Source organism: Arachis hypogaea, chromosome 13 (assembly GCF_003086295.3).
Source record: "Arachis hypogaea cultivar Tifrunner chromosome 13, arahy.Tifrunner.gnm2.J5K5, whole genome shotgun sequence".
In the NCBI taxonomy this organism is placed as follows: Eukaryota; Viridiplantae; Streptophyta; class Magnoliopsida; order Fabales; family Fabaceae; genus Arachis; species Arachis hypogaea.
The window spans coordinates 11,284,210-11,306,496 of record NC_092048.1 but is presented as its reverse complement, the minus strand read 5'-3'; the positions used below and the strand labels follow the sequence as shown (position 1 = coordinate 11,306,496).

General features: G+C 27.9%; 4 protein-coding genes across 4 annotated transcripts; all 4 read right to left on the bottom strand.

The window, feature by feature from the left end:
- Nucleotides 1-1,805: 1,805 nt before the first annotated feature.
- Nucleotides 1,806-6,069, bottom strand: LOC112737181 (glucan endo-1,3-beta-glucosidase). The gene is made up of 3 exons (XM_025786952.3): nucleotides 5,910-6,069; nucleotides 3,319-3,618; nucleotides 1,806-2,611 (listed from the first exon to the last, which is right to left on the bottom strand). Exons 1-3 carry the CDS (start codon nucleotides 5,965-5,967, stop codon nucleotides 1,971-1,973), a joined length of 999 nt encoding a protein of 332 aa, XP_025642737.1. The 5' UTR covers nucleotides 5,968-6,069; the 3' UTR covers nucleotides 1,806-1,970.
- A 1,816-nt stretch (nucleotides 6,070-7,885) lies between these two features.
- LOC112737180 (glucan endo-1,3-beta-glucosidase) lies at nucleotides 7,886-10,223 on the bottom strand. The gene is made up of 2 exons (XM_025786951.2): nucleotides 9,884-10,223; nucleotides 7,886-9,103 (listed from the first exon to the last, which is right to left on the bottom strand). Exons 1-2 carry the CDS (start codon nucleotides 9,948-9,950, stop codon nucleotides 8,172-8,174), a joined length of 999 nt encoding a protein of 332 aa, XP_025642736.1. The 5' UTR covers nucleotides 9,951-10,223; the 3' UTR covers nucleotides 7,886-8,171.
- Nucleotides 10,224-15,026: 4,803 nt separating this feature from the next.
- LOC112737178 (glucan endo-1,3-beta-glucosidase-like) lies at nucleotides 15,027-17,623 on the bottom strand. Its single transcript, XM_025786949.2, has 2 exons — nucleotides 17,398-17,623; nucleotides 15,027-16,318 (listed from the first exon to the last, which is right to left on the bottom strand). Exons 1-2 carry the CDS (start codon nucleotides 17,495-17,497, stop codon nucleotides 15,384-15,386), a joined length of 1,035 nt encoding a protein of 344 aa, XP_025642734.1. The 5' UTR covers nucleotides 17,498-17,623; the 3' UTR covers nucleotides 15,027-15,383.
- A 2,050-nt stretch (nucleotides 17,624-19,673) lies between these two features.
- On the bottom strand, nucleotides 19,674-21,487 carry LOC112737179 (glucan endo-1,3-beta-glucosidase-like). The gene is made up of 2 exons (XM_025786950.2): nucleotides 21,328-21,487; nucleotides 19,674-20,866 (listed from the first exon to the last, which is right to left on the bottom strand). Exons 1-2 carry the CDS (start codon nucleotides 21,383-21,385, stop codon nucleotides 19,935-19,937), a joined length of 990 nt encoding a protein of 329 aa, XP_025642735.1. The 5' UTR covers nucleotides 21,386-21,487; the 3' UTR covers nucleotides 19,674-19,934.
- Nucleotides 21,488-22,287: the final 800 nt, after the last annotated feature.

Genomic DNA, 22,287 nt, shown 5'->3' with positions numbered 1-22,287 from the left:
GTTTAATGCACTAAGTGTATCATTTGTTTGTTTCAAGTTATTAATCTAAACTCACCATAAGACTTTTCCCAATCTCCATAGATCTGTGCTATTGCCTTCTGCTTTACCAGCCAAACCTTCTTATAAGTAGGTTTGAATCTATAGATTACTTCTGTGGTTTGTTGCAATACCTTTATTGTAACTGAATCATCGGCTCAAACGAACGGAAAAATCCTCGCACAAATGACATGATAATCAAGCTGCCAGTGATTGCTTGAAATCGATATAGCCAAACAAGTGTGAGGTCCGTTGTACCTTCTAACTTCTCAGGTACCATTTATTACCGAAGTGTGATGCGAATCAACCACGTGCAACCTTTATCGAACTCCTTGCATCTCCCATGGTACCTAAGATGATTTGACTCTACTACTCTGTACTCAACTTCACGGCGGATGCTATAATTCTTTACACTCAACACGGCTTCTTCTTTACTCTGAAAATATTGGCCAATCTAAAATTTTATAGGAGCGATTCTATCATGCAATCCTTGACCCCCAAAGGTAGGATCTACGTCTGACTGTTGGCCGATGGCTTCCAAGTTTAAGGTTGAGAAATGTGAAGGATGTTGCTGCTATGAGTCGAATCTTGATGGGTCATGATGTGTAAGTGGATTGCTTCGAATATCTTTATCACTACCCCCAAGTATGTCAATAGGTTCTTCATCCTAATCTTCTCTTACATCGCATTTTCACCTAGATCCAATTCGCCCTCACCTGCAAAATCAGGAATTAGACGAGGTGAACTAGCCATCCCAACTGCAATAGATGGAGGTTCAACCAACGGACAAGCAGGTACAACCACAGGCATCAAAGTAGAAGCACCCCCTAACGAAGTCGATTGAGAATTTGGAGCTGATGTCCTAAAACTGTCGACACCATCTTCCAACTTGGCATACAACTTGTGTATTCTCGCTTCCGAAAAACTTTGCTGACAAAGAAACAAAACCTGCATATTTTCATTGGACTCTATCACAAATGTACCATACTTCACACTAGTTGACACAATAGCAATAGGGATATTGTAAAATAACTTCTTTACCCCTTGATCCCACACACCCCAAACTTTTACAATATACTGATTTTTAGCTTTGACAAGGTATTCGATGACAAGATAAAGACACTCAGTAATTCTCTATTAGTAAACTTAACATTGTGCCTTTTTACTTTTTTTTTTTTGAATTTTTTCAGAGTAATGCACAAGCTAGGAAACTCTCATCACTATCACTTGTAAAAATGATACTCTACTTCTTCACAATTGCCTTCCACTGGTATATATAGAGAATCCACATATACATAATCTGCCTGGTACATGGTGCAACGGATTACGCTAACCCCTGTTTTTTCATAAATCGCTAGACCCTATAGCAGTTTAGGCATGGCCCAGTTCCTTCAGAAACCGCAACACCCTGTAACAATTTCTGCATTGCACGAATTTCAACGTAATCCGCACTACCCTGTAGTGAATTACGTGCAAATTGTAAACCGCTACACCAAGTAGCAGTTTACATAGATTTAAAACAGGACAAAGATGTAACCTCTTTTAGAAAGTTGTAATTGCGTAAATTCAAAACCATTTTGATTTATTTATATAAATGGTCCTATTTTTAAATATTTTTTACCAAACCAAACATAATAATAAAAGTTAATTTGTCTGATTCTTTAACAAATTTGACACAAAAACTAATTTGTTTAATAAATAAAATTTTGACTAATTTAATCATTAAACTTTGTTATTAAAGACAAATTTTTTGCTAATTTTTCCTTGGATTTATTTAAAATATTATTCAATTTTATTTGTAGAGACAAGCATACATTTGCAGAGTAATCACAAGCGGCACCATTCACATTATTATTGGCCTAAAACCTTATTAGGTGCATCAAGGTACCATTTATTGTATCTATAATTATAATTATTACCCAACCTATATATTTTCAAGTGAAATTGAGTTGGCCATATTTTGGTGATTTATCAGGTCTGAATAATCCAAAGTGCCTCTCAATTTCAGCACCTTGCTTCTGATTCTCATCAAACATAGCAAACAAATAAGTCTCAATGGGTCCATTAGGCCTCTTTGGGGTCCCACCCTTAGCATGATTAATCAAATTCTTATAATAAGTTCCTGCATTTTGATCACTAGCTGCAACACCTCCTTGTGATGGCCAACCACTCTCAGACACAACAATCTTCAAATTAGGTGCATTCACTTTTTCAAGAGCAGCATAGAGAGAATCCAAAAGTGCATCAAATAAGCTTTTGTATCCAACTTCATTTGGATTTTTCTTTGTGAATAATGCATAGTCAAGACCAATGCTTTGTTGGTTATTAACATATGCAAAGTATGGGTAAATGTTTGCAAGAAGTGGTGCACCATTGCTTGATAGAAAGTTAATGATGGGTCTTATGTATGAAAGTGCATTGTTACTGAAAACACCATCTTTTGGTGGGTATGAGTTTCCCAAAAGGGTTGTGTCTATTGCTGTGGATACCTTGATTTGTTTTTGTAAATTGGCTGAAGAAATTGCTCTTTGGATGTTTTGTATTGCTGGTAGAACAGATCCTGCTGCACCATCACCTGTTGCATAAATGGTTTCAACATTCACCAAAAATATTAAAATATTATTTTTTTTAGATTTATATATATATATATAAATTATTTAGTCATCCAACGTCCAAACTTAACTAATGTAAAGTTTTTTTCACTTCATCATGGGATTCAAATTCAAACTTCATCATTTCTCTTGCTGAAATAGTTAGAACTTTAAGTTAGGAGCAATTTTATTCAACTAAAAACAAGAATCTATTACATCTTGACCAACATATTAATGTAGTGAATCTATAAATGGTATAAAAAAAACTAACATTTAGATAGTCAATATATATTAGCTAACTTTAATATTTAGGGTTTAGAGTTAAAAAATTTATCATTTAACATCTAAAATTTTAGATAAATGAAATAATTTAGAAAAAATGACTAATGTTAACTGAAAGAAATTGATTAGTTAGCATTACTTGTTAAAAAAAAAGTTTATGCTATTTAAATTTACAAAAATACTATTTGTACACTAAAATCAGTCACTAAAATCAGTCACCAATGTATTTGTATATAAATATATGTATGATTTAATTTATTTTTAATATGTATTTATATATTCCAGCATGTATTTTATACTGGTGGCTGACTTTGGTGACTGATTTTAGTGTACATGTAGCATAACTCTTAAACTTAACTAACGTGAAACTTTATAATTTAGAATTGACTTAACATTCTAAGGTTATTACCTGGGTGAACTTCGTTGCCTACTGCGATGTACTTGAACTTAACGGCTGAGGAGTAGGGTTTGATGTATTTGTTGACCCAATTATTGGCTGCGTTTGCATTTGTGAGGGATTGGAGTTGGTCATTGGGGACACCAATTATCACTTCTATGTTTGATCCTCTTAGGGCTTGAAGGGCTCCTTCATCTGGATAATATAACCGTATTTTGCTTATTCTGTTTGATTTGTATAGATTTATCACATCTTGCTTGCTTGGTAAGTTGTTTCCATTTCCACCATAGCATACACCCACAGATTGTGCACCTGTTGTGTCGTATATTATTAATTATTAAGTGTTGAAGCACACCCAAATCACGATAATCAATTATGATATATATACACTAAAAATTAGTTATTAAATCATCAGTTACAATATATTTATACATTAAAAATAAATTAAATAATATATATTTATATATAAATACATAGTAATTAATTTAGTTGTTAATTTTTTTGTGAATGCTACACAACCCCTCTAAAATAACATGTAAGTTACCATTTATTATGTATCACATTGTAATTGGTCATTATCTTAACCATAGTTGGGGCGCCAATGTCATCGCCATCTACTGCCCTCCTACACAACCTCTCTTCTCAGTATAGCCAGCGCCTCTTTTTTGCCATGGATCACTTCTTACCCACATAATTAATTGTTAATTTGGTTATTAAATTTTTTTATTAAAAAATATATTTTTATTTAATTACGTGATGGAACATATATTTATATGTAAAATATAATATAATAAAATAAATCTATTCAAAGTATTTAAAAGTATAATTAAAATTATGAACATACAAATATAATAATAAAATTTGTACTCCAAACAAATAAACATATTTTTTTATCATACATATATTATTTAAAAAAATAAATATATTATTAAAATTAATAACAGAAATTTAAAATGATAAAATTCAACTTTTTTACCGTATTTTTTATAGTATTTTTATTTTTTTAATTTTTAATTTATTAGTACTTTATTATTTAATTAATAATTAAACAAATTATTTTTATGAAATTTTATTTTTTGTATTATATTAGAGAAGAGACCAATATAACAGTTTAAAAAATAAATTGTATAAATATTTAAGAGATAAATATGAAAGTAATGTTTAGTTTGGTTATTAAATTTTTTTATTAAAACAAATCTTTATTTAATTACATGATAGAACATATATTCATATGTAAAATATAATATAATAACTCTATTTAGAGTACTTAAAAGTATAATTAAAATCAGAAAAAACATATTTTTTATCGTACATAAATTATTTTAAAAAAAATAAATTGTTAAAATTAATAACACAAGTTTAAAATGATAAAATCTAACTTTCTTACAAGTATTTTTTATAGTATTTTTATTCTTTTAATTTTTAATTTATTCGTACTTTATTATTTAATTAATGATTAAATAAATTATCTTCATGAGAAATTATTTTTTGTATTATTTTAAAGAAGAGACCAATATAACAGTTTAAAAAATAATATAAAAATAATTTTTAAATAAAAAATAGATAATATTAAAATTTTTAAATACAAAAGTAAATTATATAGATAGATATTTAAGAGATAAATATGAAATACATGCCTAAAATAAATAAAACAGATAAAAATAATTCTCAAGAGTACTCCTATTTTGTCTGTTTTATTTATTTTAGGTATGTATTTCATATATATCTCTTAAATATTTATATAATTTATTTTTTAAACTGCTATATTGGTCTCTTCTCTAATATAATAAAAAAATTTTCATAAAAATAATTTGTTTAATTATTAATTAAATAATAAAGTACTAATAAATTAAAAATTAAAAAAATAAAAATACTATAAAAAATACGGTAAAAAAGTTAAATTTTATCATTTTAAATTTCTGTTATTAATTTTAATAATATATTTATTTTTTAAATAATATATGTATGATAAAAAAATATGTTTATTTGTTTGGAGTACAAATTTTATTATTATATTTGTATGTTCATGATTTTAATTATACTTTTAAATATTTTGAATAGATTTATTTTATTATATTATATTTTACATATAAATATATGTTTCATCACGTAATTAAATAAAAATATATTTTTTTAATAAAAAAAATTAATAACCAAATTAACCATTAATTATGTGGGTAAGAAGTGATCTATGGCAAAAAGAGGTGCTGGCTACACTGGAAAGAGAAGTTGTGTGGGAGGGCAGTAGATGGCGATGACGTTGGCGCTCCAACCATGGTTAAGATAAAGACCAATTACAATATGACACATAATGAATAGTAACTTACATGTTATTTTAGAAGTGGTTGGGTAGCATTCACCTAATTTTTTATATGCATAGAAAAAAAAGCGCAATATTAGAGTGTTTATTTAATTTCTGTGCATTCATTAACAGCCAATAATAAATGTATAATTAAAATATATAAACTATATTTTTTGTAATTTTTTTCTGAAAACCTAACCTATAGTTGTTTATTTTCTTCTACCATTAATAGAACAAAAAAAAGAGTTAATTTAACGTCTAAAACCAGGGAAAAAATACAAATAATACAATTATTTCAGACCTGTGAAGTGTACTAAAGTGGAGAACAATACTCCAACAAGCAGCAATAGGATAGCCATGCTTCTTGAAATTTCTCAACACTATTAATTGTATTGTATGAAAATTATAAACCAAACTCAACACTCCCGATATGTCTCTTTTGCTCCAAAATTCGTACCTCTATATATAGGGCTAAGGTGGTGGCAAAGGGTTGGCATGAATTGATTTGGATATAAGTAGATGCCAAAGACTTTAATTTTAGTGCCCCGTCAATCACTCCATGGAAACTATATGCTAATTAAATTTATGTCTCACTTTGAATTGATATATACAAATTTATTCTATAGTTCCGTATAGTACCGATGACTTTAATAAGTAGGAAGCAATAATAATACGAAAATGTTTGGAACACATAATTTATTAGGAATTAAAGAGAGTTTTTTTTTTTTTGCTTTTTTAATATATTTATTTTCTTATTTTATATATAAAATTATGAATATTAAATTAAATAAGATAAATTTGTATTATTTTTTCCTTAACATTATTCTAATAATATATGACACATCCATTAGTGTAGTTCATTGTGTCATTCAGCCTAACACGAAGGAATTGAAATGTTCCAACCCACTAAAACTAGCCACAATGTGTAAGCAATCAAATTCAAACGTCACTAATTTTTGTTCACTTAGCTATGTAGTCAACAAATTAAATTGACATGCATCCTTTGCATTTATATGTACTAGGTCGAATAGTCGCATATAAAGACACGTTAACACATTAGAATTTAGACGTTACATCTTCCCTATTATGCGGGGTATGCTAATGTTGAAAGTTCAATCTTATGGTGGCTGTGTAGGTACCATTTTTTTCTTCAAATCGATCATTAATAGTGGTATTTTCACTCTTAATTATTAATAAAATAATGCAAATATGTGTATAAGAGATTATATTTTCACACAAAATGTGGAAAATTTATTGACTCATAGCTGGTTTTATATGGACCCAATCTCTTCTCAATATATCTTGATGTTAACTATTCAAGAAAATAACATAAAATAAAAAAAAGACGCAGATGTAACATCTCAATTCTTTTGAGTAATATTTATTATTCAATAATTAATTAACTAAATATATATATAATATTAAATAATGAACATGATTAAAAAAAATTGAGATCTTATAACACATACATAGAAAAAAAAATGTATAGGTTAAGATGCTTACTTCAATACATATTATAAGTAATTAAGTATACATAGAATGAGAAAAAACAAATAGGTGAATTTCTCTTTTTATTTTTTTGTTTTTTTTTTCTCTGTAATGAATACACTCTATGCACTGATTGAATATGTATGTGAGTCTTTTACATAGATTAAAATTAGGATAAAGAACAAAATTGTGGCATGGATTAGGAATTTAGGCTGTATGAAAGATTTCGTTCAGACTTCATCTTCATTGAACAAGTTCATACATACATACATATATACATATATATATATATATATATATATATCCTTGAAATTAAAGGACATATATATTATTAGATTAAACTAGACAAGAAGAAGGTGGCACAATCAAGACAACAACAAAAAAAAGTGGCACACTTGCAAAATCTATAGAAAACCTTAGATATAAGGTTAAACTCTATTCGAATATTAGCAATTTTCTCAATCAATAAGTTAATCAAAAGGTAATAACTTTGGAAAACATGGCCATGAAAATTGACATTTTTCATGAATTGGCCACCACAGTCACCAATAATGCTTCCCGATCGATGATCATAATGTTGGGCTTCAAAAGAACTTGCCGTAGTCTCAATTCAAATCTACTTCGAAGCCTAATCTTGGATTTTCTAGATTGTTTATTTACTTGAGAAAAGGCCTTATAAACAAACAGAACAAGCTTAAAGATGAGTTTAATCACTTATTTTATAACTTTTACCAACCATTTTATGTTTAATCAAAAAATAAATACTTTGAACGCCTAATACTCGAAACATATCACAATATATAGTTTTTATTTATTGGATTGCAAGTTTACAAATTGTATATAGTACATTACATTATTGATCTGTTTTTGCCATGGGCACAAGTACTATTATACCCTTATTGTAGTTCTAGACAGCACAAACACAAACACAATGTTCAATCGAAGGTAAAGGTAAAAACTAACTGTGGATTTGTGTTCATGTAAAGTTGATATTTGAGAATTGTTAGATAATTTAATTTATCTAATAATTTTCAACTATCAACTTCACATAAAGATCTGTATATAAGTCTTTACTTCAATTGAAACTAAGTTGATACTTAGGTGACTGATCAGGATTAAACACGCCAAAATGTTTCTCAGTTTCATCACCCGTCTTCAAATCTTCATCAAACATAGCAAACAAATAAGTCTCAATTGGTCCATTAGGTCTCTTAACAGTTCCACCCTTAACATGATTAATCAAATTCTTATAATAAGTTCCTGCATTATCAACACTAGCAGCAACACCCCCTGCTGATGGCCACCCACTCTCAGACACAACAATGTTCAAATTATTGGCGCCTAATTTCTCGAGCGCCGCGTAAACAGAATCGAGTATTGCGTCGAACAGATTCTGGTATCCAACATCATTGTTACCTTGTTGAGTGAACAGAGCATACTCAATACTAATGCTCTGTTGGTTTTGAGCATATGAAAAATAAGGGTACACGTTTACAAGAAGTGGTGCACCATTTTGGACTAAGAAATTCACGATTGGCTTGATGAAATTCGATGCTGAATCGGTGAAAACACCGTTGCTTGGCGGGTAAGAATTCGTTACTAGGCCGGTTTGAATTGCGGTGGAGACTTTGATTTGATTTTGTAAATTTGCGGAATTAATTGCATTCTGAATGTTTTGCATTGCAGGGAGAATGTTTTGTGAGTTAGAGTCACTGGGGTCGACTTCATTACCAACGGCTATGTATTTGAATTTGACATCTGAAAAGGCTTTGATATTTGTGTTGACCCAATTAGTGGCGGTTGTGGAATCAGTGAGGGATTGAAGGTTGTCATTGGGGACATCAAGGATTAATTCTATGTTTGAACCTTTGAGGGCTTGGAGGGTTGCTTGATCTGGATCATATATGCGCATTCTCGTGATTCCATTTGATTTGTATAAGTTTATCACTTGTTGCTGACTTGGTAGGTTGTCTCCATTTCTTCCATAACACACTCCAACTTGTGCATCTGCAACCCAAAAATGAAAAATGTGTGATTTTCATTTGTGACAGTTTTTTAGTGACACATTAAAATTGGTGGCAAATAGGATGAAATGGTTGATTTAAAATCTAATATTTAATTTATATTAATTTTTACTTCAATTTTTCAAACAAATTTTAACATAGTTTAAAATTTTTTTCTAAATAAAAAATATAATTATTTTACTCCCTTATATTTTTATTTATGTTTTTATTTTTTGATTATTGAAAATAAAAATTGATACAAATAAAACGCTAAAATTGAAACTCCTTATAACGATTAGATACGAAACATGGGAAAGAGAAGGTTTTTATGTTCATTTTAATTAAAAATTAGATAATTCATCCAAAAATTTAGTTACTAAATTAATTATTTATATAAAATATATTATATATACAAAATACACATAAAAAATGAATTAGTAATATATAAATTTATAAAAATATTATTCGTATACTAAAATCAATTACTAATGTATTTGTGTATAAATACATATATAGTTTAATTTGCTTTCAATATATATTTGTATTCTAACATATATTTTATACTAATAGCTGACGTTGATAACTAATTTTGATATAAATATAATATAATCAATATATTTATATTAAAATACATAATGACTGATTTGATAACTAGTTTTTAAATTCACATAGCATTTTTGTAACGCATAATAATGTATTATCACACCATATTTTGTCATATATAGACCACATTATTTGAGAAACCATAAATAAAAAAGTAAATGAGGGTGAGAAACTAATATACCTGCAAATTGCACGGAGGAAAAGATTCCAATAAGAAGGAATATAGCAGTCATGGAGGTTTTATCCATTATATATCTCTACTTAATTATTGTATGTGAAAGATATATAAACGAATTCTTAACAAACACTAATGCTCTGAGTTGATCCCTCTGATCATCTCTCTATCTCTATATATATTTGCATGCAAGCTGGCTAAGTGGGAAAGAGTCCACACAAGTTGGGTACGTCACAAATTAAACAAACAGTAATGAGAATTGATTTTTATTGTCTTTTAAATATTTTCGTTAAAAGAAATTTTGTGACCGTCAATCACGGAGCAAAGAAACAAATATATGAGAATTGATGAAGGGCATTCTGTTCAACTTGAAGAAGCTCAATTTTGTTCACTTATAGCGCAGTCAATTAATTGAAACGACTTGCTTTGTATAATTGCATGAATTAATCAATTGTGCTACTAGATGGAGCTAGCTAGGTCGAATAGCGAATAGTCGCATACGTGTTAAACAAGGAGCAGCCAACTTATATTAATAAAAAGGATATATTATCAAAACACAGTATCTATAAATTTATAAGGCTAACAAAAATAATTTTAAAAATATTAATAATAGATACACTTTTAACGATTCAAATATGATAAAAGTAATAATTTTTTTTTTTTTTATAAATGATAAGTATTTTTTGTATCTAGCAAAAGTATATATGGTTATAAATGTTAAGTTTTAAAATTTTAGAATTTGTCAATCATATCTTTTGAATTATTTTTTAAGTGATATAAATTTTCGAATATCATTTTAACAACAAAAATATTATATATATAATTAATTATCAAATTAATTATTATATATTTATCTATATATTTATATATATATATTATTAATTTAATTTATTTTAAATATATAATTTATATTTTAATATATAATTTATATTAATAACTAATTTTAGTATACCAATAATATAAAAATATATGTTTTATCCATACTAAAAATTAATGACAATATATTTAGTGTTTTATATATTATATGTATTTTATAATATATTATATATAAATTACCAATACATATATGTCCTCACCATAGCTATTGTTTGGCTAGGGGTGTGCATGGCCCTGTCCGATCCGAAGATCCGGTCCGATTCCGAACACTTTAGAGGCTATTTTGGTGTGATTTTACTGGGTTTAGGGTTAGGTAAGGGTCTCAAAAATAGACTCGGTCATTATTTCAGGTCGGTCCAGGTCATGTCTCGGGCCACCTGAAGTCGGCTCGGTCATCATACACAATTAATATTTTGTGTTATTAGTGATGGATGATGGCTATTCTTATGTGGAATTTAAGTATTGTAAGTCTTAATATTTTGTGTTATTAGTTATTATAAGACTATAAGTTAATGTTTTATGTTTAAAATGCATAAGATTTTAGACTAATGTATAATATTGTGTTACTTATATTGATTTAAATATTTGGTGTTATTAGACAATATTAGTATTGATTATCGTTATGCTTTAATTTTAGAAAAGAGTTGGTTCTTGTTATATTTTTCTAAGTGAATTTTACCATGTCAAATAATGGTCGGAGTCTTGGAAATTTGGATATTTTTACATGCTAGCTTATAAGAAGGTATCAAGATAATGTAGTGTTAACGGCTCGGTTTTCACCCGATTTTTACCCGGTATAATCGTGACCCAAAAGTGTATAGATTTCATCGGATCTAAGGTTGGATTCGGGTCTAATAAATAGGTCCGATATATATTTTGGAGCGAGTCTGAATCACATCAAACCCGATTTCACCCGGCCATGCACACCCCTACATTTGGCCATACTCGTGTTCAAAGTTCAACCCTTAATATGTTAGCCGCCCCCGTCACTCTCCTTTCAACCACAATAATGACAATAGTATTTCCACCCTTTATTGTATTGATTATTTAGCACAACCTTAAGAAAAAATAGTAAGATGCAGAATGTAGTGCTTCTCTTGTTTCTAACTAAATGTTTACTTTTAATTCATTTACTTAGATTAAAAATATTTTATTAAAATGTATTGCAATATCTATTATCTATTATTAAAATCAAATTTTTTAATTAATAGCATAACTGACGTCACATATTTTTAAAGATATTTTTTATTTATTTTATTTGATTGAAATAAATATTAAATTACTTAATGTTTTATATAAATATATTAATTATAAATAATTAATTATATTAATGATTTTATTTAACTATAATAAATAAATTGATTTTATTTTAATTTGCTTTAAATTTTTATCTTATATATTTTGATTAATAATTTTTAAAAGTATTATAATCAATTATTTATTTGATTTGATTCAGTTATAATTAATTTATGGTGTCAATTATTTAATTTAATTAATTTAAATATATGTCGTTTAACTTAATTTATCGTCATATTAACGTTTGAATAGTTGTTTACCAAAAATTTTTCCTTATTTTTTTCTTGATCTTAAATATTTTTATTTTATATTTCATATTTTTATTCATTGTTTATTTTTTTTATGTTAGTATCAAATCTAATATTTTTATTAATATTTTTCTGTATTTTATTATCTAATAATTATATATCCACTATCAATTATATGATCGTGAATATTTTTTCAATTTATTAAAAAAACACAATTTTAATCTTTTCAAATTTATTTTATCTATTTTTTTTCATAACTTATTCACAATGAAAAAAATCATATATACTAAAACAAAATATCATTTTTATATTAATTGCTCTTTCATTCTCAGTAATATCTTTTTTTTCTTCTATTATCCTGTTGAAAAGAGTTTTTGCTCTTCCAAATTTAGGAATTATCTTAATAAAGTTGTAGAGAGTTTTTGCTCTTCCAAATTTTTGTTCATCCTCCTATTTCGAGTTTCTAATGTGTCTCGATGGTGGGGAGTGTTCCTCCAAGAACTCGGACGCTCAAGTTAGCATGGGTCACAAGAAAAACTAAATTAAAAATCATACCTTAGTGCATGTATTTGAAATAGTGCATATATTACGAGGTTATGATGTTATAAGCTTCTCTTATGTGGGTTTCTCTTTTCATGAACTACTCTCATCATAAGATGTTTGATGCCTTATTGTGGTCTCCTTTGATATGATGCTCTTAGGTCTATATATAGTTATTGTTGTAACATTATTCTCCTTTAATAGTAGAATGATAGTTAAAATGTAACAATTAATCTCATAAATTTGAGTTATTAGACATTAGAATGAGTTATGAGGAGTTAATGTCCTCTTTATAACATATGCTTTGAAATTCAAAATAATACTTAATCATCAAACCGATTTCTTCGAACTTTTATACTCTTGAACCCGGTTCTTAGTATTGGCCTTATAGAAATATTCTAGAACAAACCCTCAAATCCGGTATTTTTTTTCTTTTTTGAGTTTCAGATCTTAATTCAAGTGTCTCATCCTTTAAGGTAGAATATTGCTTTTAATTTTATAATTAAGTTCTTTCTGATGTAAAAAATGTTAGAGTTAATTGAATATTTTTTCACAAATTAAAAGTATTCATAATTATAAATCTAATTAGATATTTAATCGCATAGATTTTGAAAAAAAATATTCTATTAATTTTAATATTTTTTATATAAAAATAATTTAATTATAAAATTAAAAATAATATAAAAAATTAATTAAAAAAATATATAATGATCTAACTAAAAATTTAACGAAACTATAAAACCATCGGAATAATTAAATCCCAACCTTTCATATAACACATAACAATAATTGTGTAGTTAACAAAGAGTGTTTAAAAATGAGTCAGTATTTTCTATATTTTTAAAAACAAAATAATACATATGTATCCCTGTTAAAAAAGAAGAGTTGTACATGTGTATTGAGAATATTAGGGGCCTTTGGTTTGGCCATTCTGTCTTGATAAAATAATTTCATGCCCTAATATCACATCTTTGGATACATTTCAACTTTATCATGCCCACACCTCATGTTAAAAGGCTAAATACTTTATTACTTTTTATTTATTACCTGTTTATAAATTTTTTTAATAAATATATAAAAAATATTTGCACCTCATTAATAATTTTTAGATTCATTTAAATTTTTAATTCAATTTTAATTTTTTATTTGTTAACAGGCTTATTAGTTCATAAATTTTAGATTGGACTTAAATATCTAAAAAAGTTTCTCACATATCACAAATCATATTCAAGTTAAATAATTACAATGCAAAATGACCTGATAACCATAGAGACTCTGTTTCTGTCTTTAAGATAGTGTTTGGTTGATGTCCATGTCTCATTTAGATATGGACACGGTGACACATGTCTGCTGTTTGGTTTAGTGAGACAGATTTTTGATGGACACGGGAGGACACAGATGGACACGGAGACACTAAATTTGTGTACCTCCAATTTGATAAGACACTGAGACACAACTTGTGAGACACTAATTTTTTACTCTTTTACCCTTATTCAATTTTTAAATTTTTAAAATTTGTCCTCTTATCTCTTCAAATATTTCTTTTTTTACTTCCTTTTTTTTATTTTACAACTAAATTTGTTCTCCCGTTTTTTTCAAAAAAAAATTATACATTTAATTTTTTATTTATTTAAATTTTTAATTAATCTTTGATAAATTTTAGGTTTTGGTTTTCTATTTTTTGTAAAAAAACTGTATATTTAATATTTGAATGATAATTTGAGATGATATTAAAAGAAAAAAAATACGAAAAGAAATAAAAATTTAATGATAATGACATGTAGAAGTGATGGGTGTGCAGTGGTGTTGATAAAATTGTGGTTAAATGAAGGATAATTCAGTCTTTTTCAAATATTTGTGTCTTGTTCATTATTTTTACCAAACACAATACATAGACACAAATATTTTATGTCTATGTCTTTAATGTTTGTATCTTTTTGTCTATGTCTCATCCTATACATCAACCAATCGGAGCCTAAGTGTGCTACTTATGACAGCAAAATAATGTGTATTTATATTAGGATTTTAGGAAGCTCTTGTTGATAATTATCAGTAAGAAAAGTATAGGGAATTCCGGGCTTTCTTTTATCGTATGCTATGAATTATTGCTAAAATAATTTTTTTCATCATTTTCATTCCCATTTTAGTTAAAAACGTGAAGGCAATGAAAGATTCTTTCGTTCAGCAGGGAAAAAATAAATAAATAAATAAATAACATTGAGGCCAAGTGTTTGTATTTAGAAAATATAATAATTAAAGTGAAAATTCAACTGCACTCAACTTCACGTGAAGTTAATAACTGAGAGTTATTAAATGAAAATTTAGTCAAATAAGTTAAATTATTTAACAGTTTTCGATTATCAACTTCATATGAAATTGACTACACTTGAGTTTCTACCATTCGAGTAAAGCCAAGTGGGCAAAAATATCCTTATTTTGCAACTTATTTTTGTATACATATAAAATTTTAAATAAATAAGAGTTACAAAAAACAGAGAATCAAATGCACTCAAAGTACAATCACATGCATGCAACAGTTTCAACTTTCAATTGAAAGTGATTTGGTACTTAGGAGATTTGTCTGGTCTAAAGAGACCAAAGTGTTTCTCAGTTTCAGCACCTTTCTTCAAATCTTCATCAAACATAGCAAACAAATAAGTCTCTATTGGTCCCTTAGGCCTCTTTATAGTTCCACCCTTAACATGATTAATCAAATTCTTATAGTAAGTTCCTGCATTTTGATCACTAGCTCCAACACCCCCTTGTGATGGCCAACCACTCTCAGACACAACAATCTTCAAATTGGGTGCATTCACTTTCTCAAGAGCAGCATAAACAGAATCCAATATTGCATCAAACAAATTCTGGTACCCAGCATCATTTTTCCCTTTTTGAGTAAACAGTGCATATTCAAGACTAATGCTTTTTTGGTTACCAACATAGGAAAAATAAGGGTACACATTTACAAGAAGTGGTGCACCATTTTGAACTAAGAAATTCACAATTGGCTTTATATATGGTAATGCAGGATCACTAAAAACACCTTTATTAGGTGGGTAAGGATTTGTTACTAGATCTGTTTTTATTGCTGTTGACACTTTGATTTGGTTTTGTAAATTCGCCGAATTAATTGCTTTCTGAATGTTCTGCATTGCTGTGACAACATTTTTTGATAAAGGGTCACTAGGTTCAATTTCATTGCCAACAGTAATGTACCTAAATTTGACACTTGGTGAATATGGTTTAACATTTGTGTTGACCCAATTTGTGGCGGTTTTAGAATCTGTGAGGGATTGAATCTTGTCATTGGGGACACCAAGTATTAATTCTATGTTTGAACCTTTGAGAGCTTGTAGTGTTGCTTCATCTGGATCGTATATTCGCATTCTTGTGATTCCTTTTGATTTGTATAAGTTTATGACTTGTTGCTGAGGTGGTAGATTGTTTCCATCTCTTCCATAGCATGCACCTATTTGGGCTTCTGCATATTATAAATCATAATTAAGCAAAAATTATGTGATTATTATGTGAGCATGTTGTGAGTGATACAACTGATAAGTATGTCAAATTGGTAATAGAAGTTGCGTTATTTCTGTATTCTGCATAGTCAATCATGTTACGTGTATATATAAAAAAAAATCAATCATTAAATTAATTACTTATATATAAAATATATATTAAATATAAAATATATGTAAAAAATATATGAAATAATACATGTATATATGCAGAGATAGGAATTAGAAATTTGAAATTAGGTTAAGTAATTAAATGGAGTAGTAGTTTAAAAATTTTAGAAAATTTTTTAGTATTGGAATAGTTTTGTCCATCAAAACTTATCTTTTATAGATATAATATTAATTTTATTTTTTTATAAATAGATTTATCAGTGTACACAAAAAAAATTGATAGTTCACTCTAAATTATATATTTACAGAGTTAAACAATCACACTCACTCATAAATAGAAAACAAGATACACCCCAAATAAACAAATACCAAATTGTAAATTAGGTCACTTCCAAAAATAAAGTGAGACATCAATTATGAGTTATTTTTAGCAAAAATATTATTAATATACAAAAAATCAGTCACTAAACTAGTAATTATATATTTATATATAAATATACATATAATATAATTTATTTTTAATGTATATTTTATATTATAATATATATTTTTTTATTGATAACTGATTTTGATTATTGATTTTATTGTATACCTAATATAGTTATACTTCTATAATTACTTTCATTTCAAACACTTTAACTATGATTTGTATACAAGAGAGAAAAGTTTTATCTATAACAAAATTTTCAAAAGAAAATCTAAACATATAAATGTAAATATTTTTTTTTTTGGGATATAAACCACTAAACTAGGACTAAATTAGAGGAAGAAAAGTAATTTATTAGCTATTAGCAGACTTTTAAATGGAATTTCGGTTTATAATAAATTAGTAGTTGACTTATTGGACTGGAGGATATCGTAGACAATTGAAAAAAAAAAATTAGAGGAAGAGAAAGATATATGTATATAGCAGCAGTATTGATGAGATCACCTGTAAATTGTAGTTGAGGGAAGGATAAAATTATTCCAAATAGGAACAATATAGCATTCATCATGGCACTGTTAACTCTTCTTGAAAGAAGTAAATCCATATATATCTCTAGTTATTAGTTAAGTGAAAGATCAAACCATTTGCCTTTGCTCCTTATATATACACACAAATCTTCATCTTCGACCTAGCTACGTGTAAAATTCTCTCTTACATTTGGTAGAAGTCTATTTGTTCTGTTTATATTTAAATGGAGAATATTTTAATAATTACAAACACAACAAGGCATTCATATTTAATTGAAAAACAACCAAACAAATGTCATACGTATAGAAACTTCTTACATTTATATAATATATCCACAGAAACTAATCCTTTGTACTTTTACTACACCAAAAATTCCAAAGTCCGCAAGAGAATTCAGTATCTAACTCTAATAAAAAAAATTATGGAAATACAGAAGATTACTATTTTTTACCATTATTTTTTATCGTTAATCCAATTTTTTTATTTTAATAATTTAACAATATATGTTAGTTTATATTTTTAAATATTAATAATTAACTATATATTGACAAAAAATAATAAATTTTATTGACTTTATTCTAATATTTTTATTTGAATATATATTTTATATGGGCGAATAATTTTTTATATACACCTAATATAATTGTATCGAATGTATATTTTAATTAATATATTTGCAACAATTTACTATATTTCTTTATATTATTTTGAAGAAAATAAATAAACCAAAATCTTGAGTTGTGGAAGTTGAGTTAAACCATCTTTGAAATTTATCTGTTATTAATTTCTTAAGTGCTCTACTAGTTTAAGAAGGGTATTTGTTAGTAGAGTAAAATTTCAAAAATAACAACAACAAAGCCGGGTCGATTACATGAATCAAACGATGTTATTGAGTTCTGTCATATATATTATGTATACAGAGAGACTGTTTACATGTAAATCTCGTTCGACCACCTCATAGATAGTTTTCCTAGGTCTTCCTGCCTTTTACCCATTGTCCATCTTCCATTTCATCCACCCTCTTGATTGGGTGTTCGGTCTTCTTCTCACATATTCAAACCACCTGAGACGCAATTCTACCAACTTTTTCACAATTGGTGCTACTTCAACTTTCTCTCTTATATCTTCGTTCCTTATTTTATCCAATCGCGTATGACCACTCATCCATCTCAATATCTTCGTCTCTACCACACTTATCTTATGTTCGTGCTCCCTTTTGACCACCCAACACTTCGTACGATAAAGCATAGCCGGTCTTATAGCAGTGCGATAGAATTTACTTTTAAGTTTTAAAGGTACTTTTTTGTTACATATAAAACTAGGTGTACTTCGCCATTTCGACCAACCTGCTTGGATCCAATACATTTAATTATTAAAATTTTAAAATATATAACTTTTTTGTTGGAAAACTTTTTAATTTATAATATTCTTAACAAATGTCTTTTAGAGTATTCTTTAATAAAATTCTAAAAAAAATTCTACTAATTAACCTCGTGAAATCTTTTTATGTTTTATTTTTTAAAAAATAATAGCACTGAATGCTTTGAAAAATAAGAATTGATCTTGAATCTTAAAATAAAAATTCCTTAAAGTAGTTGTCAACAAAACCCAAAAAAAGTTTGTTTTTCATTCTCTAAAATTTCATTGCTACTTACAATGTGTTTTCATTTTATTCATCCATGAGAAATCAAGTGTGATTAGTCATGGTGTTGGTCTTTCTTTTGAATTTTGATTCCTCAATCCTAATTAAGTGACTCTGTTTTTGCGCAGCCGTCCTAATCTTCAATGTGAAAATTATATTTGTTATTACTGTTAGATACATTTTTTTTCAACGGATTAAGTTAGAAAGTTCTTTGTTTGAATTCTAATTACAAACAAATATACGATGGATTACTAATACAAGATACTGACCTGTTAATGTCCAGAAAAGATATAGGTTCATTTCAATTTTTTCTTATCATTTTATTCAATTTGAAATTGAATTATACAATTTTTTTTCGCGTTTTTACGGTTTGAATGATTTTTTTTAAATTATGGTTGTTTCCTTTATCATTACATTTTCACAAGATTAAATTAAATAAAATATTCAGTCAAATTCTTAGAGCAATTTTTTGGAAAAAAAAGAAAAATGATAATAAGTTAGTAGGAATATATTTAACTATTTATTATTAATTATTCATTTATTAATAACAAATTTTTAAATAGAGTTTAAATTCACGACAAATTAGATCTTAATCTATCGGGCTGAAAAATACCGCAGAAGCGAAACAAAATATTTATTATCACTTGAAAAAAGTATCAAGTAGTGGGCAATACATTCAGCTAAAGACGAGTGTCAGTGCTAAGTGCTAACACCCTTAATACAGAGATAGATGATTATAACAAGAAAAATAGTTATTACATGAATCATTTTTCTTGTACTTAATTAAAATTTATTCCTTAATAAGACAAAATGCAAAACAATAATAATATCACTAATCGCTAATGACCATATTACAATAGAGAACACATTTTCAATTGAAACTGAGTTGGTACTTAGGTGACCGATCTGGATTAAACACACCAAAATGTTTCTCACTTTCATCACCCGTCTTCAAATCTTCATCAAACATAGCAAACAGATAAGTCTCAATGGGCCCATTGGGCCTCTTAACAGTGCCACCCTTAACATGACTAATCAAATTTTTATAATAAGTTCCAGCATTCTCAACCGTTGCTCCAACGTTCCCTCCGGCAGAAGGCCAGCCACTTTCCGACACAACAACATTAACATTGTTGGCGCCTTCTTTCTCAAGAGCGGCATAAAGAGCATCCAATATGGCATCAAACAAATTAGTGTACCCAGCATCATTCTTGTCTTGTTTAGTAAACAAAGAATAGTCTAAGCCAATACTTGGGTTATCTTTATAGGCAAAATAAGGGTACACATTTGCAAGAAGTGGTGATCCGTTACTCACTAGGAACTTTATAATAGGCCTTATGTAATTAATCGCGGCGTCACTGAAAACGCCGCTATCTGGTGGATAAGCAGGACTAGCTACTAAATCTGTTTTAATTGCCGTTGAGACTTTAATTTGTAAATTAGCCGAATTAATTGCGTTTTGAATATTCTGCATTGCTTGTAAAACATAATTGGAATAACCATCGTTGGGTTCCACTTCGTTACCAACGGCAATGTACTTAAATTTGACATCTGGCGAATAGGCTTTGATATTGGTGTTGACCCAATTAGCGGCGGTTGTGGCGTCGGTAAGGGATTGGAGTTTGTCTTTTGGAACATCGAGTATGAGTTCTATGTTTGAACCTTTGAGGGCTTGGAGTGTTGCTTGGTCTGGATCATATATGCGCATTCTTGTGATTCCATTTGATTTGTATAAGTCTATCACTTGTTGCTGAGATGGTAAGTTGTCTCCATTTCTTCCATAACACACTCCTACCACAGCACCTGTATGCATATACATATAAGAGTGTAAAAATTAATTCTGACATAAAATTCACGTGTAATTATTTTTATATAAAGTTAATATTTAAAAATTATAAGATAATTTAATAAATTTGTTTAAATTATCGTTTAATGATTTTTAATTATCAATTTTACATAAAAATATGTATTAAGTTTTAATAAAGACCATTATAAATGTGTTAACAAAGAAGAAAAAGAGATAATTTTTTATTGAAAATTAAAGTTTTATACTTTTCAATAAACTTTTAAAATATTAAATGTATAAAAAGTATCAAAAATAAATAACTTTAGTGTCCTTAATTAACAAGTGTCTTGTTAAGTGTTGGTTTCTCACCCACCATAGTTTAATTAAAAAATATTCAAAGGAAAGTCTAATAAGCATATTACACTACTCTAGCTTGCGTTAAATAATTAAAGTAAAAGAGATAAACCGTACTATGTACCTGTAAGTTCTACTTGAGTGAATGATAATATTCCAAGAAGCAGCAATATGGCAATCATGGCGTTGTTAGTATAAAGCAAATCTTAGTTTTAATACTCTGGATTCATACCCTTAGCTCCTTAGTTAGACCCCATATATATACACACAAATTAAAATGATACATAATGTTGAGGAGACAGGAATACCCTACAATGACAAAGAAGGTTTTGGCCCCGTCAAATACTCCAAAGTCCAAACCCCATTTAGATTTTATGTTTGACGAAAAATTCCACACCATTCTCCCTCCTAGCTACGTGTAACGTGTACAATAATGCCACACATTTTGTACTAGTCTAATTCTATCAAATAACGTAACCCCAAAGAAAAGTTAGGCGTATATTTTTGCTCTAATGCATGCTATATATGTACCCATTATTTCTCTCTAATTAGATTTAAGTGTTATTTGTAAAATTGTGTACGTATAAAGAACGCAATCCACCACTACTTTTCAAAATATTATAAATGTTAGTAAATAGAGAGAAATTGTATTTGTATAACTCGTTAGTACATTATCAAATGCATAATTCTTCAGTATATATATAAAAAAGTATTTTATGTTTCCAGATTTTTTTATATCATATTTAATACCAAAAATTAAAAGTGCATATATTATACAAAATGTACACAAAGTAATCTAAAAAATATTTAAAAATATCAATCTTATTATTTTTTTTAGTTGTCCACGGTATCTCCCAACCCGATAGGTCAAGTACTAATCCGTCGCGGATCTGAGCTCCATTTAAGGGTCTGCTGCTGGCCAATAAATCGCTGCATGCACAAGGCATGATTCGAACCCCCGACACTTATTTAAGCGGATAAGACCACTCGACCAACCCAAATTGGTTATTATCAATCTTATCTTAATACACTGAAAATTTGATATGCTTTGCACCTTAATTAGACCACCAATTCTTCCTCCAAG

Coding starts and splice junctions, on each gene's coding strand:
- LOC112737181 (XM_025786952.3), bottom strand. CDS start 5,967: ATGGCTATCCTATTGCTGCTTGTTGGAGTATTGTTCTCCACTTTAGTA. Junction 3,619..5,909: donor CACTTTAGTACACTTCACAG/GTCTGAAATAAT, acceptor ACGACACAACAG/GTGCACAATCTGTGGGTGTA. Junction 2,612..3,318: donor AGGCAACGAAGTTCACCCAG/GTAATAACCTTA, acceptor TTTATGCAACAG/GTGATGGTGCAGCAGGATCT.
- LOC112737180 (XM_025786951.2), bottom strand. CDS start 9,950: ATGGATAAAACCTCCATGACTGCTATATTCCTTCTTATTGGAATCTTT. Junction 9,104..9,883: donor TTCCTCCGTGCAATTTGCAG/GTATATTAGTTT, acceptor TTTGGGTTGCAG/ATGCACAAGTTGGAGTGTGT.
- LOC112737178 (XM_025786949.2), bottom strand. CDS start 17,497: ATGGATTTACTTCTTTCAAGAAGAGTTAACAGTGCCATGATGAATGCT. Junction 16,319..17,397: donor CCCTCAACTACAATTTACAG/GTGATCTCATCA, acceptor TATAATATGCAG/AAGCCCAAATAGGTGCATGC.
- LOC112737179 (XM_025786950.2), bottom strand. CDS start 21,385: ATGATTGCCATATTGCTGCTTCTTGGAATATTATCATTCACTCAAGTA. Junction 20,867..21,327: donor CACTCAAGTAGAACTTACAG/GTACATAGTACG, acceptor ATATGCATACAG/GTGCTGTGGTAGGAGTGTGT.